At 41.5% G+C, this 19,578-nt stretch overlaps 1 protein-coding gene across 1 annotated transcript; it reads left to right on the top strand.

The window, feature by feature from the left end:
• The first annotated feature begins 6,695 nt into the window (after positions 1-6,695).
• On the top strand, positions 6,696-17,605 carry LOC142584116 (neprilysin-21-like). Its single transcript, XM_075694296.1, has 5 exons — positions 6,696-6,826; positions 7,688-7,753; positions 13,980-14,087; positions 15,753-15,829; positions 17,435-17,605. The coding sequence occupies exons 1-5, from the start codon at positions 6,701-6,703 to the stop codon at positions 17,532-17,534; spliced, it is 477 nt and encodes a 158-aa protein (XP_075550411.1). The 5' UTR covers positions 6,696-6,700; the 3' UTR covers positions 17,535-17,605.
• Positions 17,606-19,578: the final 1,973 nt, after the last annotated feature.

Genomic DNA, 19,578 nt, shown 5'->3' on the forward strand with positions numbered 1-19,578 from the left:
GAGCAGTTCACCATTAAGGCGCCCACATACACAGCTTCGCTGGTCATCGTTCTTCACACAGTTAAAGGGCCCCAACATCTTTTAGTCAGGTGCACCACCTTACGAAAGACAGCTGCCTATCATCCGCAGACGAGCGGCTTGACCGAACGACTGAACAAAACGATGATTGACATTCTGTTTATGTAGTAGACGTACAGCACAAGGCGTGGGACGAGATACTCCCTTAAGAAACATTTGCATATAAGACTGCTACGCAAGAAACCACCCGGTTCACGCCATTTTACCTTATTCGTGGTCACGAAGTGCACACAATGCTAGAAGCAATGATAATGTGCGACAGCTTCAATCTTGTTGATCTCGCCGAAGATGCAGAAATTTTCACACATCAGGTTGAAGAAGCACGTCAGCTTGCAAATGTGAACAAAAAGAAACAACCCAGCCTCCGAGCCCGCTGTTGCAATCGTCAACATGAGCAACTCAACTCTAATTCCAACCAGGTGATTAAGTTGCGGTCTGGTCTGCCGTCCGCCAAAAACGACTATCCGAGAGACTTTTGAGCCGCTATTTCGGATTCTACGAGTGTTCGGGGAAATTAACGACGTGAATTACGGAGTCCTTCCTGACGGAAGCTGGCTTCCCCGACGTCGACGACCGCAACCTGAGATTATGCACTTGGTGTGGTTAAAGCATTACCGCTAATGGCCGATGTTTTACGTTGTTTATGTTAGTTTTTGTTTTTTTTTTCAATGCTCAGTGACTTGTTACTATGCCACACACGACATTGATGGTGACTATATACTCTGTGTGCGTCCTAGGCCCTCTCAGCCTTCTGACATCAATCCTGTGTGCTCGTCGTTCTTTCTTTTTTAATATATTTTTGTAGGCGGGAGTAATGCCATGTGGTGTGACGCAGCACGGGACTGAAGGAGAGGAGAACGAGGCTCATCGTGGCACCGCGCGTCGACGCTTACACTTAATATAGTGCTAACGCCTGTAGACTAAGTTTGTACCACAACAGGTTATACGCTAGACTGTGCTGTGCTGTTAGCGGCTTGAGACCATCGTGTTTTGTCACATAAGAATGCAACGTTTGTACTAGTATAAAATGGAGTGTTTCAGTCAGACAGAACTAGAAAATTCAACTATGAGCTACAAATATGAAACAGAACACGTACTGTTAACTCTCTTTTTGAAGAATTGAAATTATTTTTTATGAACTCGTTATTTATTACGAAAAATTATTGACCAAGTCTCAAAGTTTTGGTTAGACGCAATATGTTCAATGGAGACGTTGCAGAGCGTATTCTTGATTAGTCACATGATATCTTCTCGTGAAGATGGCTAGCTGTTTTCAAATTTTTCAGGCATCTGAAGCAATTTATTAAGTCGTATTTTCAAAATAGACGCCAATATGTACCGATAAATCATTACAGTACCTCAAGGCAGCATTCTGGGTCCTATGCTTTTTAATCTATATGTTAACGATATTGTAAATATTCATTTCAATGTAAAATTTTTTATTTACGCAGTATATTTCTAACATCACGTTCTTATACCGAGCTTATCACAACATCAAATGAAGTGCTCCTGAAACTTAGTACATGGTCTAAGCAAAACTGTTTGTGTCAACTCAACCAAAACTAAAGCTATAATTTTTCGTCCAAAAGGAAGCACCTCCCCTTTACTACATGGCATAGCCTATAATACTGCCCCGATTGAATTTGTAGAACGTATCAAAATTCTAGGCGTATATTTTTCTTCATCGCTGCTATGGAATGACCATGTAAACTTTGTATCGCAAAAACTGAGTCAGATAACCGGTATAATAGCCGTAACCGTTACCTTCTTCCTACATCAGTTAAAGTACTATTATACAACGCCTTATTCGCCTCTCATATCAAATATTGTCACCTCGTATGGGGCACTGCAACTGATACGAATTTAAACAAATTATTTTTATTACAGAAAAGGATAGTACGCGTTTTAGCAAATGTTCCATACGATTCACACACCGAGCATTTATTTGACAAGTTTAAAATTATCACAGCGCATGAAATCTATAGGCGTCGACTTTTGCAGAAGTTTTATTACATGAACAGGAAAATCGATCTATCCCTTGTTAAATTATCATGTTTAGAAAAACGTGTCCCCTCACGTTTCACAAGAAACACAGAACCCTGGACTGTGGAGTAGTTTAGGACTAATTACAGCTCACAAATGCTAAAAAACAACCTACCAAGGCTTTTAAATGCTTACAAGAAATCTGGCATTGATATATGTGCCCTTACCCCATCAGAATTTTCTCGACTAATTCAGTGTGACTAATATTAATGTTTATAAGGCCAGCTATTTTCAGAAGTGCAGATTAGATGAGTTTACAGCTTTTTGGTCATATATATTTATGTTACATATATATGTGTATATATGTTTTTTTTTCATCTGTCATATGTGAAACGTTTTCTAACTTCATTACGCGCAACTACTCACTTTTCACTTAGCGCTTCTCATGCATTTTTTCAAAACTGTGTATTTTTGTATTGTTAGAAACACGCGGCAGCTCCTCGCTGCCCATGTCTTGTGGCCATAGGGGGCAGGGTGTTTTTTCAAGCTGCACTTGCAGCTTTTCTTCCCTGTCTCCCACAATCTGTTGGAAATAAAGATATATTCAAAAATATATTCAAAGTATGCGGCATCAGATTAACGCGCTTGTGCGCAGGACCAAATTACTACCCTCAAGCCAACATACAGCAAATATTTCATGCGGCAAGCAGACAGAAGCCATAAACCGGCCACTACCGAGACTGGTAGTCGAAAGTATACCGCCACAGCAATCGTTTCGGATGCATTGTAATGACACACCATTTACACAATCTGACCACAGCCAAATCGCTGATGGAGCTTGGAGAATTGTCGCGCGTTATTTGTCGCTGTATCCCATGGTGTCTTCTCCATTGATTCTCGATGAGATGTCTTGACTAGTGTGCGGGTCACCATTGTCAAAAAATATTTAAATCAGGGGGGGGGGGTTGTGTCAAAAGCAAGATATAATTATGAGGTACGCTGTTGTGGGAGACTTGTTATTTTGACCACATCTGGTTCTTTAACGTTCTCCCAGTCTGCTCCTCACGGGCGTTATTGCGTTTCGCCTCATCTAAATGCGGCCGCCATGGCCGAGATTTGAAGCCACTACGCCAGGGTGACCACTGTCGTCAAACCATCTATGTCGCTTCGGGCCTATTTATCCGTCACATTATGCGCGATACATCGATCGCTCGGTAAAAGATCGTTTGTGGGCGCTTACTTCGCGTCGCGTACTTACGTACATACACAATACATACATACATAGATTACATGCATACATGCACACATACATACATACATACATACATACATACATACATACATACATACATACATACATACATACATACATACATACATACATACATACATATATACATACATACATACATACATACATACATACATACATACATACATACATACATACATACACGTCTAAAGCCCTACAGTTACAGAAACATGTGAGAAGGGGTATCTCTAAAGGCATGGCCTGGCTGAAAGATTGTTTAACTGTGGTGCCAATGAAAATAGAAGCATGTACTTCAGTTTTACTGTGGCTTGGCTTACTTTAAATAACGTTATCACTGGAACCTGAGATGTCTATAATACTCACCTTGAACGCCTCTTTAATAGCGGCATTGTCGGCGACGAGTTCGCCTTGGTTGACAGTACCATTTATCTTCGGGTTGTGTAGAAAAATTATTTTTTGACAATATTCTGTGGCGAAATATAAGAAACGAAATCAATTGCGATGTGGTATAGTAAAATAGAAATACATACACATACATGCACATACACACATACATTACATACAGATACGTGTACAGATGCGCTACTCATTTGACCACGGGATACGCAGTGACCCAGGGAGGCGGCATATGTATGTATGTATGTATGTACGCATGTATGTATGTATGTATGTATGTATGTATGTATGTATGTATGTATGTATGTATGTATGTATGTATGTATGTATGTATGTATGTATGTATGTATGTATGTATGTATGTATGTATGTATGTATGTATGTATGTAACTGCTTTCCCGCCTCCCTGGGTCACTGGATATCCCGTGGTCCAATGAATAGCCCATCGATTATGCGGACAACACAATGTTACTAGACGAGGTTAAGATATTTACAGCCACTTGGGAATATGTGTGGAAACGCAGCGAGAAATCTAGGCCTTAATTTTCAATCCGAAAAAATCTGCAATTACGATCTTTAATACAGAGAGGAGTAATTACGCAGTATCAATTCAGCAGTAAGTCATACGCATAGTCGAGCAATATAAATACTTCGGCGTAAACAGAAACGGAAAAAAGGCTTATTCAGGGATCTACCACGAAAATCCCAAATAAAGGGGAAGCAGAATGCAGGAATAACAACATAGAGCACTTCGGGGCTAACCCTCCGTGGTCGCTCACTGGCTATGGTGTCGGGCTGCTGAGCACGAGGTCGCGGGATCGAATCCCGGCCCCGGCGGCCGCATTTCGATGGGGGCGAAATGCGAAAACACCCGTGTATTTAGATTTAGGTGCACGTTAAAGAACCCCAGGTGGTCCAAATTTCCGGTGTCCTCCACTACGGCGTGCCTCATAATCAGAAAGTGGTTTTGGCACGTAAAACCCCATAATTGAATTTTTTTAACTTCTGGGCCACTATAAATAAGAAATACTGTGTGCAATCTGTAAATGCGTAATGGTACCAGCGCCAACGTTGGCAAATGCCATTGTGTGCTTAAAATCGGATATCGCGTATGGTTTGGAAGTTAACCAAGGATTGGTAGGCCCGTTGGCTCTGGGAGTTGATCAAGATGAACAAATTATTGAACTTCTGACTCGAAGGATCTAGTCAGGATGTAGGAAGTACACATTGAAACAAATAAGGCTACCCAATCAAGAATTGACACGCTTTTCAAATGCAAACAAAGGTCGTCTGCATTTGTAGTGAGGCGATGCCTTTAGGTGACGTTTAACCGGCGATGCGGCGACGGTGTATGGCGTGGTTAAGTGGCGATGACATTACGCTGCTCTCGAAGACGCTGAATAGATCACGTAATTGCCTAGGTCGCTACTGACACCAAGGATGACAGAGGGCATGCGCGCCTTTTCGTGCACAAGTGTCAAATATACTGAAATACGTGTCACCCTCTGTTGGCGGCCACGCTGGCAGCAGCGTGAAATACGTCTTAGGAGACCGCAGCTGTACTATAAACATGGGCTTGGGCGTACTAGAGAAAGATGCACTTGGAGGTTTGTTGTAACTTGCAGGAACAAAATCGAGAATCCGTGTTCTAGGGGGACCGAAACCGTGCCTGGAACTCGCTTTATTTCCACCAGTAGGATGGTTTAAATACTTTTTCGTAATTTGACAACTGCTAGCGTTGCGATCATCAGATGTCTGACTTTATCCATGCGAGACGTATTCACGATAACGATTCCGCAACGCTTTATGACTTCCTCAATGAATGTCGTAGACAATCCGTGAGGCAATACAGCGACCATGTCTCCTTGGTGCTACCATACCCTCAGTTTTCAGTTTTTTTTTGTTTTGCAAATAGAGATTCCACAATATTGCCTTCAAGCTTTTCCCACTTGGTTAGCGCGCTTCTGTAATTTTCAACACGAGAGTGTCGCATTGCCGTTGAAAATAAAGACCAGATTGATGAGCGGCCATCAGTTGCCTCATTTATTCTAGCGGCTTTCTCTTACATGTTACCCGAACAAATCTTGCACGCCCTACTTGTGTTACTGTAGAATGTGCTCAATTTCTGCCCTGGGGTCCTCAGTCTGGGGCTGGCCATACAGATGCCAGCTTCGGATTCTACTGAAAACTGTCAGCAAAGCGGAATTGCCGAAGCGAGTATATATTCCTACCAATACGCACTAAACACGGAATGAAAGAATACACGATGTGCCAACGCTATTTAAAGACCACCCAGTGGCAAATTACGCTACTGCATCATTAAAAAATCCTAAACTAGCCCTTGAGAACATGTGCGTGGCGATTGTGTAGCGTTGCACAATTTGATAAGCTACTTGCTTAAACTAGTTTTATGACAGCTCATTATAATTATCCTGAAATACTCTATGTTATAACTGCAGTGTTCTTATCATTTCTCAGTTGAAGTCTACAGCTACACGTGCCAATCTGGTTGCCTATCTTATGTTTTCTTACTTTGTTTCCCTTCCCCTACTTCCTTAACCTGTCTTTATATTCTGACGTCCACTGCAAACAAACGCCCATTCTTCCAGCTTTTCAGTGTGTGTCTGCCTCGCCTGCGTCAAGCGCAGTGTTAGACCTACGATGTAACACTCTACAAATGTATTCAATTTGAAATTTCAGCAAACGGATTCTCTATGTTTCGTTTCCGTAGTCAAGCTAAGCAGTTCTGTTGGATAATTGTAAAACTCATTACCATTCATGATCTTTTGAATGTGATACTCGTTTGATTTAGTTAATATATGGCCTAACGCGAAAACATTGAAGTGCTACAGTAACCGACTATCTACACAGCACCTGAGCACTCCATCGCTTAAGCAGCTCAGGATTATGAATAGTGTGCTCTTTGTGAGTAAACTAAAAACCGTCTTCATTTCGTACCCTTGAGGCTCCATGTACAACCACAAAGGAATCCTGGATGACTGGTGGAGTGGCATGACGCGCCGTCAGTACGGCGCTGAATCGGTTTGCTTCAAGAAACAAGTAGAATGGTTCACCAACCCTTTCACCGGGGAAGAGGTATGCTGCCAACGTATAAATCCAGGCACGAATGAGTCTAGTGTGCCATTGGTAGTTTCTTAACGCAGTTAAAATGCTTCAAGTTAGCGTGGTTATCGGACTCCAGATTGCATGTAATTGCACAATGCCCTCCAGGAGCACGCAGGAGTAAACTACAGATGTGCTTCAATATGAACAGGCGTCCGAAATGTGGGTTTGCTGTAACGGCTAGCAGGCACAACAAATGATGAACCATGTCGCTTCAAAAAGAAAGCGATCACACTTGACGGACACCTGCGGCCATTGGGTTGCATTATAACTCCCCGTGCGCTTTTTTATAGCTGTATAGTCGTAGCTATACGTACCGAAAGAGAGAGAGAGAGAGACAAAACTTTATTGAAAATTCTTGCTGGGGTCAAAGGAAGCGAGGTGCCGGACGAGTACCCCAACCGGAGTCGCCTTCCTCAGGCAGCCGCAGGACCTTGAAACTTGGTGGCGTTACCAGCGAACCGCACTACCCAGAGTTGGTTCTCCAACTCTGGTCATCAAACAACATATTTGGAAAGTGACTGGCAGCCAACTTTTATATTGTAGCGTGTATGGGTAATCATGCTAACTGTTAACACCCGAAGAATGCTGAATGCAATAAAATAATGACTGGCTTGATTTTTTTGTACTTTCTGTAGACGATAACACTAAAGAAACAAGGGCTTTCCAAAGATCTGTTATACTGTTATCATAGTTTGGTATAATTTGTCATTTGTACTGGAAATTTCTAATGTATAATTGCTGTATTGCTATGCCGCATCACAATTGTTTTCGTTTCTTATATTTGACCACAGAAGATTATCTAAAAAATGATTTTTTCTACTGCACGCGTAGATAAATGGTACTGTCAACCAAGATGAACTCGTCGCCGACAATGCCGCCATTAAAGAAGCATTCAAGGTGAGAATTATTTACATCTGAGGTTCCAGTGATAGTGTAACTTAAAGTAAGCCAAGCCAGAGTAAAACTGAAGTACATACTTCTCTTTTCATCGGCACCACCCTTCAAGAATCTTTCAGCCAGGCCATGTCTTCAGAGATACCATTCCTTACATGTTTCTGCAACTGTAGCGCCTTAGATGTTCGCAATGCCATGCCCTTTTGTTAATATGATCGTGCCATCATTAGGCTCTCCCAACGAATATAAAAATTCAAGCTTTGCTATTTCTTAACGCCTAATACTCACAGTGACTCGAATGCATTACTTTGTTTTCAGGTATCTTCTTAGTTCCGTTGCTGAAGCAAGAAAAAGTGCATCACTGTTTTCAGCATGTCAAGCATAACTTGACCTGAACATTGATATAGTGAATAATCTTAAGATGAGGAACAACTTGAGGAACAATTTGTGCCAACTCGAAAAAAGAAGACTAAACAACGCCGACCTTGGATTAACCGCGGCATCATTCACATGAAAAGAAAATTAAAGCGACTGCGTAAAAAGAAAAAAGGTTCGGACGAAATACCGAGACTTCGCGCAGAGTTGAGGCATACTCTGACACTATCCAAAAAGCAATTCTTTGAACAAACACTGACAGGGTTCCTAAAAAGTTCCCCACAAAAATTCTGGAGATATCTTAGCAGTAGGAAGGATAAAATTGAAGAAATTGTAAAGGACAACATAAAGTTAACGAAGTCTGCGGACATTGCCGAACATTTTAATTACTTCTTTCAATCTGTGTTTACTAATAATAGAAACATGAATACAGACGAGCATTTACCATATATAACACGTTAACCAATGGGAAATCTAGAAATCAAACAAGAAGGGGTGTTCCAATTGCTGCTGAGTTTAGATGGAAAAAATCTAGTGGACCTGACAGAATTTGTCCTGAATTTCTGAAACGCTATGCTGAATGGATGTCATACTACTTAACGATAATTTTCGCGAAATCATTACATACGCATTCTCTACCCACAGACTGGCGCAGGGCCGTAGTTATACCAGTGCACAAAGGCGGTGATCGCACACTTGTAAATAATTACCGTCCTATTTCACTCACATGTATCAGTTGTAAAATTCTGGAGCACATCATCGCAAAACATATTTTACGATTTCTAGAAGTGAATAGTTTACTTTACTCAAACCAGCATGGCTTCCGTACTGGACTATCTACCATTACACAATTAATTGAAGTAGTTCATGATCTCGCTGCCGCCTTAGATGAGAAGCATCAGATTGACGTCATTTGTATAGATTTTGCAAAAGCCTTCGATAAGGTTCCGCATAATAAGCTGATTTTTAAACTGAGAGAAATAGGTATCGATGAAAGATTAGTGCTATGGATAAAAGAATATTTAAGTGATCGTAAACAGACTGTAAGTTTAGATGGCAGCCTGTCGAGTCCACTCCAAGTGCTTTCAGGTGTTCCTCAGGGGTCAGTCTTGGGCCCACTGTTATTTCTTATATATATAAACGATATCTCTTCTGTTATTGCAGAACCGGTAAAAATGAAGCTTTTTGCAGATGATTGCCTAATTTATTCTACCGTAACCAATGTTCAGGATCAACTCAGAATTAGTCGTTGTTTAGAAAATTTCAGCCGATGGTGTAAATTATGGGGTATGAATATAAACTACAATAAATCAACATACACACATATGACTAAGAAAGTAAACGTTCTGCCTTTTAACTATTACATCGATGGTAATTTGTTAGTTCGTGCTAACCAGTTTAAGTATCTAGGTGTTACAGTTACGCATAATCTGACATGGCATACGCACATAGAAAATGTGTGCTCGAAGGCGAATCAGAGATTAGCTTTCTTAAGGCAAAAACTAGGTCAAGCTTCGCGAGATGTAAAGCTGATGGCTTATAAAACTTTTGTTAGACCTTTACTTGAATACGCCTCAGTCATCTGGAGCCCTCATCAGAAAGAAATGACTACAAAGTTAGAAAAAGTTCAACGTCGTGCCGCGCGCTTCATATGCTCAAAGTACCGCCGTTTAGAATCCGTTACACTGATGTTGCAGTCTTGTGAACTGGAAACACTAGAAGTACGAAGGCTAAAAAATCGTCTGAAAGTGTTTTACAGAATACTACATGGACATTTAAAAATCAACAAAGATGAGTATGTGCATCTTCCAGGAAAACGAAGCAGTCGTGTTAACCATCAATATGTTTTACGTCCATACTTTGTTCATAGTGATGTGTTCCGCTTTTCTTTTTTCCCTGCCGTGATTGAACTCTGGAACGCAATACCAAGCTTTGTGGCAGAAGCCAGTGATGTTTGTGAATTTGAAAAATTGTTAAACATGTATTTTTGTGATTCCGCTGCCACTTGATGCACCTGTATATATGGTCTGCCTGTATTTAAACCCTCCCTGTAAGAACCCTCAGCAGAGGGTTGACAGTATGAAGAAATAAATAAAATAAATAAAAATTCAGTTACAGGCAATGCAGGAAGCTCTAAATTTTCAAACTAGTTTTATGAAAGCACTACCGCCTGTCTTAAATGTCCGTCACAATTAGAAAACTGGTCATCAGAGTTTAGTATTACTAGTCTTTCAGTAAGGCGCAAAAATTGCTGACCAGCAATAAAGGAGACTGCGGGAAATTCACCTGCTCTTTCGCGCCGTGCATGATGCTTTTTGAAAGATGTGGCGCCGGTTCACACTTTCGTGCTCAAGCGGATTTGCTTCTCATTGTCATATTTTGTGCATTTTACAAAATGATGCAGCTGCACGCTTCCTGCGCCATGCAAAATGTGAAGAACGCTTTGTGGTGGAGCAGGACGTACGCACGGATAGCTCCCGTTCTAGGGTGTAACTACGGCGGGGGTGGGGGGGAGGGGTGGTTTAGGAGGTCCTGATCATGCCCTAGCGAAATTATTTTGTGGTTCAACTTTTTGGGTAATATCAAAATGTATACATGCCTTTATAGCGATCACCTATTGCCAAAAAATTTCATACACTGTAATTTTCCCTAGGTTAATTCAATCTTCTTCCTTTACACAATATGCCGTTTGCAAAGTAACCTTAGCGTTCCCTCTTCGCCACGCCCACCTTATCGGTTGCAAGAGCTTCTTGCGAATAGCCGTAACTAATACTTTCATGATCGAGCGCTAATATATCGACCTCCAACAAGCTCAACGTAACCCAAATAATCTGCGCCATCCTTATCCAGTGAAATTGCGGTATGCCCACCGTGGTGGCTTAGCGGCTATGGTCGCGGGATCCACTCGCGGCCACGGCGGCCGCATTCCTACGGGAGTAAAATGCGAAAACACCCGTGTGCTTAAGTTCAGGTGCACGTTGAAGAACCCAATGTGGTCCCAATTTCGACAGTCATCCACTACGGCGTGCCTCAACATCAGATCGTGGTGTTGGCACGTAAAACCCCATAATTTGATCAAGTTTGCGGTGCATATCAGCTCTAACGCACAAAGGCTAGCACATCGCACTAACGATGGCTATTCAGAAGGCTCGATAGAGTATTATAAGCCACAGTGTCTCCTTTGTGTTTGCTTGGAAATATTTGCAGTACGCGGAAAGGCTCGCAGATCGGCGTTGGCGCTGTCTCTCAAGCCTAAATGTCGACTGAAACATGCACGGCTGATCATCGAGTCGGGACCCTGCGTACACAGAAAAAGAAATCAGTTTTTTAGCGAGCGGCAATGCGGTAACAGCGCTTCACTCCTGCTCAAACAAAAGCGTAGTGTCCATATGTTGTGTAAATTATTTTGAGTCTTTTTAGTCACAATCGCGATTAACATTTCATGGTCTGTTAGCTTGTCCATTCACAAAGCGGCGCACATGTGGCCAACCGAGTTGCACCGGCAGCAATTCAGAGCTACATGCATTCAGGACGGTTGCGGCCGCTTCAAAATAACATTTGTAAGGCATGGCTGTAGTGAATATATGACAAAGCAAACGACTAAACAAGCGACGGCGAAACAAGCGAGCGAACAAAGTGAGCGACTGCACGTTTTGTTTGCGAGTGCTGTTCTGTCACATCAAAACCTACACACACACACCTTAAATCTCACGCCAATTAGCACGCGCGTCTGAAAGCGCTATGATGCCATCATATGCAAAAATAATGGGCCTGTACCACCTACAAAATGCAAACGAAATGTATTTAGATATGCCATCACCATTTGCGATAACTGCACACATTCATCTACATAAAAATTCAATCAATCAAAAAATGAAAATCACTTTATTTCAGGGCATTTCCTGCGGAGACGGAGACTAAAGGCTGAAGCAGCCTGACTGCGCCCCTGCCCCCGTTCAGTTAATACAGCATTTACGTGTACCATAACGTATACAATAAGGTGAACAATATATGAAAATTGCAGTTGCACTCAATGTACAGCCGGAGAAGGAAAAAATAAGTGACTTCTACTACATCAGATAAGAAGTATGAGGTGGATACATATGCACACAGATCACGCACATAAATATACATATACAACAAGGTCACACAGAATTCTTATGTTAGATAGCTAGTAGGCCTTTTTATCATGTTACAGATATGTAGAGAACGATTATGTACCAGTACATTATGCGTAGAAAACGAAAAAAAATGAAAAATTTTGAAATGCTATGAATAAAGTAGGAAGTAACGTAAAACAGTCTACAATACACATGCTGTTGTGACAATAAATGCTGTGTACATTCTTTTAATTTTTCCGCGGCTATCTATCCACTTTATTGTGTATTTTTCTTTATTTAGAATCTGTAAAGCTTGATATGTTACCGATTGTTTCCCTTAATTTGTCCTAATCTTCGGAAGCCTCCTCCTATGCTGCCTAAACCCGTACTGGTGTTCAACTACAATATCACTGTCTTTTGATGTTTCTGGTGTGTATATGTTGCACTAACTTATAAAGATCAACTTGACTGGCCATAAACACGTTGTGTTTCACAAATAACTCCCTGGCACGTAAGTCACGGATATGTCCTGCATAATATTCAAGAATACGTAGCACGCGCTTTTGTAGTACCATTGATCTATTGTAGTTGCACTGAGTGGTTGTACCCCATACTAGTGAACAGTAGGCAATCTTAGAATATACTAGAGTGTAATAAAGAATTTTTAGCCTAAGAGGTATTTTGGTCAGGTATTTGCTGAATACTGTCGCTTCTATACGTAATATGCATGAAATGTCGGTCGCATTTATTTGGAGGCGAGAAAATTATGTCATTTGTTTTAGAGGCATTTATTTGGAGACAATTATCATTTAGCCATTCGGATAGGTTTTGTAGATAATGATTAGTCTTTTCTTAAAGTTCACGTTTTGTCCGTGAAGTAAAAAATGCGTTAGTATCGTCTGCAAACATTACTATATCAATGGTGTTATCAATCTGCATTATGTCATTAATGTATAACAAAAACAGGGTAGGACCTAATACTGATCCTTGGGTACTGCATTTGTTACATTTAACGATATTGAGTAATAATTATGAACACATGTAAATTGAAAGCGTTTCTTAAGATAGCTGGTTATTAATTTCAATGACATGGCACGCATTCCATAACATTCCAGTTCTAGATGTAGAATATCATGATTCGCCGAATCAAACGCTTTTCGCAAATCTAGAAAGAGGCCTAATGTATAATCCGTATATTCAATACCTTGAATGATTTTCTCCGTCGAACTAGCGTTCGGAAATGATAAACAAAAACACATCTTGCGCAGTGCGGAAACTATTTTGCTCACCGCTTCTACTGCATAGGCATGGTGCACGGCACGGCATGGAAAAGGCAGTTAGTGTTCGCTCATGAAACACAGGCCGCGTTGTCCCCGGCTTCGGTGGTGTTATAGCCCAAACTTTTTTTCCTTGCCTTAACCTGAATATAACTTTAACACATCAATCTTTTACTTATTTGGGTACAACCAATTTAAAAATACCCTTTAATTGTGATAGGTTAGCGTTGTACTCAATTCACACATAAATATAAGCCAGCATAAATATTTTGAAATGACTACCTTTTTACTCACAAACACCCCCCGAAATAACTTCCTGAGTACGGCCCTGTCGCGCTCAAAGTAAGGTAGTGTATTAGACGGCATGCCTACTCAAACAGCACATCTATATAGTATGCGAATCAAATGTTTCAGTTCATCGTTTAGACATGTAATTGAGGGCTATATTATTCTGACGGACTGTTTTTCAATGTGCAGGCCTACAGGGTATACATGACAAAGTACGAAGAGTATTACAAGATGGTTCTGATTCCTGGTTTGGAAACGTACAACCAAGATCAGATATTTTTCTTCGCATATGCTATGGTGAGTTCATGTAAGAGTAATTCAAGGAATGTGAAGAACGCATTGAAGCTAATTAGTGATTTTTTGTTCATATATTCAATAAAATCATGTTTACAGCCTCAAGTCATTCGAATGCGGCTCAAACAACAAACATACGGCAAGAACCATAAAACAGGCATATTTTCATAAACCAATGTAATTTCTTCAAATACATTATCCTTGTCAAGTTGTGTTCCATATGATCATCAATAATGATATACCGCCAAGCTATAGACACACAATTAGGCAGTATGTACTTTTAACTTATAGCACAATAAAATGTTCCGTAAAGAAATTACATCAATATTTTTGTAGCGACAGAAATAGCGACACAGCTGCTATTTAAAGAAACCAAGACCGAGGTTAAGGAAGATAGGAGAAAAGAAGCCTTGTTTAATTTGCCGCGTTGTCATAACACAGTAGCGTAAATTATTGTTCATTATACACAGGACAGAAAATGACAACTGAGGAGCAATTCACAGTAATTCTAAGCTCTCCAGCTGGAGACAGATGGCGTGGTGTTAAAGAACATAAGACGATGCTGATCGCCAGTTTTGAGGAAGGTAGTATTGCGATGAACGCGGCCATCATGACCCCGCGTAGTGCTAGAACGGCTCTGGAGAACACTACCAATAAAAAAAACGCAAAAGCGATAACAAGGACACCTAGCAACTTTACTGCTTGGTGTAGAATCGGAGCATAACAATTGTGCTTATGCAGGGTGTGTGATATCTAGACATTTCAAGTTTTAGCAGTTTTACATTTACTCTTTCAATTAAAAGATAACAAAATGATTGTTCTCAAACCTCAAAACAGTGCTCATTTTATTAGCTTTTCTATACTCTGCTAGCAGCGCATGCGAGGAGCGAGCGCCATATCCTAAATATTGGAGGCAAGCACGAAAAACGTATAACATCTATTCTTAGAATAAAAGAGCAGATGTGAGCGTTGACTTGAGCTCATGGAAACGATATGAAAGTTTCCGTATTGGGATTTCTTCATAGGTGATCATATCCTTGGAGAGGGCTCTCATTATCGCGAACAATTTTTTCGCGATAAGCAGATTCCTCCATATAATTAACTGCTTTCGAGTTACTGTCTAAGTTGACGAGAGGTAGGAGTTATATTATTTGAGGACTTTTCCTTTCTTGCAGAATTATTCATCGCAATGCACCTTACCGTGTCTTGCCTGAAGCGTTTGGTTTTTGGCGGAGTTACCCACGGGTAATGGTCTTCTTACAACCAGACCCTGTTATAATGGATAAGAAGCTTGTCAGACCAGAAGTGCAGAGCCTTACATGCGTTAAAGCTATGTAGGTATTGAAGGTAGGTCTAAAAAAGCGTACAAGAAGTGATCGCTGTTCAGTGCGGTTGGCAAACGTTCACTGTTTGTCAACATCTGTGTTTTCAGAATCTTAGTTTCTACAAAGGACCAACTAGGACTACGCGTCTCTTGAAGGGAACATTGCTTTTCTGCATATATCTTTGGTTTATGTTGGGTTTAGTCCGTCGCTTCACAGGCCCATTTTTTGTGTCCCCAATAATTCTTCTGAATTTTGGCGTACTGTTATGGCATATGTCAGCGAAATTACGGTTCTGAAATACTTTACGCAATGATTTCTGCTGTTGTGTGCTTACCCTTTGCAGACTATGTGCGAGAAGATAAGAGGCCGTGCCTTCTACTATGACCTGCACCCAAAGAAGCTCGTGCCAAACCACCACAGGTGCATGCCACAGTTGCTCCCCATCTTTTGTAGCATCTTTCATTTCAAGGCGGCCCAATACCGACTTCTTACAATACAAATAAACACAAATCCTATGTACCGAATATCAAATTTAAACCAGAGTAGTCAAATGCTTACGCATATAATTGCAAGCGGAATATTTATCCTAATATAATTAGGGAGCACTAATTTTGTCAGTACCTCAAAATGGAGGGAATAGGAGAAACGGAAGACGTTTTAAATCCGTCATATGTCCCCTTTAAAAAACCGCGTAGGAAGCCTCTAAATGACGTTAGAGCCTGGTTACAAATAAGCGTCTGAATGATGAATAGCTTTTCTGCTACAAGCTTGCCAAAAACATGGGATGAATAGTAGGCAAATAAAGACTACAAGTTGCGAGAAAAGCAAAAAAAAAATGAAAGGAAGGCTGCTGAAGGACCTCTCTGCCGTAGAGCCTTAGACGCATGTAAAAGTCCGCATTGCAAGTAAAAAACTATAATAGTTGCAGCGTAATAGATAAAACTGATATGTGAATAAAGACCGACAGGGACACTAAGTGACAGCCTACAAGCAAAAATCACAGCCTTGTATGTAGGCTCAATTCCGCCACTAAGCGAGAAGAAAATATGCTATTGCCCATTTAATTTGTACATTACGTCGAAAACATTTGCCGCGGTTTAACTTTTGCTATTCTTTGTGTAACAGACAGCGCACCATAACCAGACTTTCGTTGTTGTGAAATATTTTGTCAATTTTTATCATTCAAAATACCGCATAGTTGCTTTACCAATGCGAATACAAATAGTTAGTGTGTAATGTGCGATTTATACTGGAACGTTTGAATAGTCGCCCATTCTACTTCTAAATGTCTGCTTATTGGGAGCAGAACCATTATATAGTGTAGAGAAGTAAAGACACTACGCGTAAAAGTGGTTCCCGGAAAAGATAATTGAAGTCAACAACGTGAACTTCTGCATAGTCGCCAGATGAGTAATCCAAAATAATAACGGAGAGTTTCATGGCAAAGAAAACCCGTAGCTATATCAGTTATAAAAGTCAAAGCCTAGCCGGCGTCATGCTTGGAAAATTTTATCTATAATGACGTTATTTCACACATATCGAAGCAGAAGGAAGAATTTGTTAAGTGATTGCTTCGAAAAGCCCACGACTACAGCAGAGTTTTTGTTATGCTCGTTGTTCATAACATTGATAAATTGTTTAACAGCTGGAAAACATGTAAATTTCTCGCTGCTAATTAGTGTGCACAGCGTGTATACAAATGTGCATAGTCGTTATTGATTCTAGCGAAAGAAAGTTGCCAATTGCAACTTTTCCGCTTAAGTTCCCTTTACAGCTACTTTTAGTGCCCTCCAATGTATACTTTACGCAGTGGAGAGGTGAAGAAGCTGGGGAACTGGACTATTGCCGTTGTTATTTTCATTTTTTTTTGTTGTGGCCTCACTGCAACAAACGAATGCTATTGACTATGAATGCTATGACCAACTATTGTTGCGCACATTTTTCTTCAGCTTAGCGCCACATATCTCGCGCAAGAAAATTGTGTGTCTTATATTTTCTCATTTTCTCCTTTTCTTCCTCGCGTAGGACAAATCTCGCATTGATGAATTTCGACAGATTTGCAATCGCCTTCGACTGTCCTCTGGGATCACCGATGAACCCTGAGCTGAAATGCGACGTGTACTGAGCGTATTTAAATTGAAACCGACCTTCGAGTTAATTTCATAATAAATACAGTAGATTATTTTTCTCTGGTTACTTCGTGGTCTGCGATGACTCATGCCAACATTGCGAGATTTTCTGAGCGCGTGCAAGAAGGGCGGAGAATCAGTGCTGTTTGACCACCTTGACCAGGTTGGCAAGCAAGCGGCTCTTCACTTCCCCGATTCAAGGTGAGTCACAGTTACCAAGTGAGGCATATTCAAATCTTTATATTGAGCAACAAATATGCGATCCACAGTGGAAGTTGGGGTTTTCCTTTGAAAATAAAACGTGAAATGCGTACTCTCCTTCGGAGGTCTTTACGCCTTCTGCTTTCCACTGTACAATGTATTACGTCTCCTAATATTGTTAGGTACGGCATGACGCCTCTAGTATCCAAAAAGCTATGTGTTCATTTCTATTGATTATAAAGGCGAAAGTCTAAGAAGCTCATGGGACGAAAAGTCCGATGTCCGGCGTTATGGCACCAAAATTCAGAGGGAGTTCAACCCCCGACCATTGGTGGGCGTCGAACCCGCGACTTTAATGTTAATTAATGCGAAGTTAAGGCACGCGAGCCCGCGACCCAGCATGGAGATATTGGCCAACCAGCCATATTTCCAAGTTACATTATAATTGACATCGTGAAGTTAGAACGTCGAACCCAGTGTTTTGGTGTTAAGGCAAATAATAAGGCACACGCAATTAAGATATTATTAATAATTCATGTGGACCTATGACCTATTCCGGCAGGCGAGCCCCCTAACTTTGATGTTAATTAAATGCGAAGCTAGTTAAGGCACAGTTAATTAAGGTAGGTTTAATTAGGACACTCGAACCCACAACATCGTGTGGGAGAAAGCTAATAGGAAGTAACAACGCATTCGAATGAAAACGCAAGTATTGTAATGAAGGGCTCATGAGCGCGCAGTCCTCTTTTGTAGTCCCCTTAGTAGCCCATTAGTTGTCCCCTATACGCAATCCCCTTTAGCATATGCTCCAATGACTGCCCACTTTTTAATGTAGCCGCGCATCTTTTATTCTCCTTAGCTGTCGCACTGTCCTCAAGGCAATTTTCAAAGCATTTAGGTTGGGGCCTCCACATTGCACGAATTGCGGGCGTGTGCTGTCCAAAAGTCACAGAGGCACTTATGTCTCCTTATGTGAATTCAGCGCGGTAGTATTCCGAGTTTCCCGTGTGATACTTTTCATTTGGTCATGTGCTCGAATTATGCAAAGACAATTTAGAAGTGAGGACAAGCCATGTTTTAGAGAGGGCCAGATTGGTTTTCAACGTGGGTCGACTCAATTTTTAATTATGCGAAGGATTTGGAGGTGGGCCACTGAAATTTGGCGGGTGGATCAAGTCAGTTTTAGGAGTGGACCCAGCCGGCTTTGAAAGAAGGTTTGGGTAGGGGCTAGTTAGTATTCAATTCTTTCAAACGTCACACACAGCGCGTACATAGAAAGGTACCAAAGGAACCACGAAGAAAAGCCTTCGTCCTTCATTTGTGTCAGGATCCACCCGGGTTCGTGAACAAGGGGGACCTCGAAGCACCCTCCGTTAGACGGACGCTCCGCAGAGTGAGGTGCTGAACGATGACAGACCGCCGAGCAGCCGTGCTCGTCGGTGTTTATTGCGGTGCGGTGACCAATGTTGCCTGCCGAGCTTAGCAGGCCACTCAGCCTGTCGGCGAATGAACATTATGCCTGAGGGGGCGTCACATGCTTGCTACACCCCCTTACCCCCAGTTTGTTTGTTAAATAACAGAAACAAACTTCTCTGTTCAAAAAACGAGGCTCTGCCTCCACCCTAACTGGTCGACGGTGCCTGCTATCCAGGCAAGTAACGGTCCGGTGACCTCCACCGTCGAGCACTCCGCCTTGGGCACCGGTGTTGATGGGTCGTGCGTGGCAACGCCGGGTGCTGCTTGAGCCAGCCTCGCTCCATAGGGAGGGTACGTCGTGGTCGGCCTTGCGAGTGGTGCCGGGCTCGACACCGGTCCAATGGGTGCCGCACCACTGGCTAC

The sequence above is a fragment of the Dermacentor variabilis genome, chromosome 6 (genome assembly GCF_050947875.1).
Source record: "Dermacentor variabilis isolate Ectoservices chromosome 6, ASM5094787v1, whole genome shotgun sequence".
NCBI classification, from domain to species: domain Eukaryota; kingdom Metazoa; phylum Arthropoda; class Arachnida; order Ixodida; family Ixodidae; genus Dermacentor; species Dermacentor variabilis.

What these genes read in the sequence shown, in the direction of transcription:
- LOC142584116 (XM_075694296.1), top strand. Translation starts at nt 6,701, where the DNA reads ATGTACAACCACAAAGGAATCCTGGATGACTGGTGGAGTGGCATGACG. An exon ending in ACCCTTTCACCGGGGAAGAG is followed by an intron (nt 6,827 to 7,687) that starts GTATGCTGCCAA and finishes CTGCACGCGTAG; the next exon opens with ATAAATGGTACTGTCAACCA. An exon ending in CCATTAAAGAAGCATTCAAG is followed by an intron (nt 7,754 to 13,979) that starts GTGAGAATTATT and finishes TTCAATGTGCAG; the next exon opens with GCCTACAGGGTATACATGAC.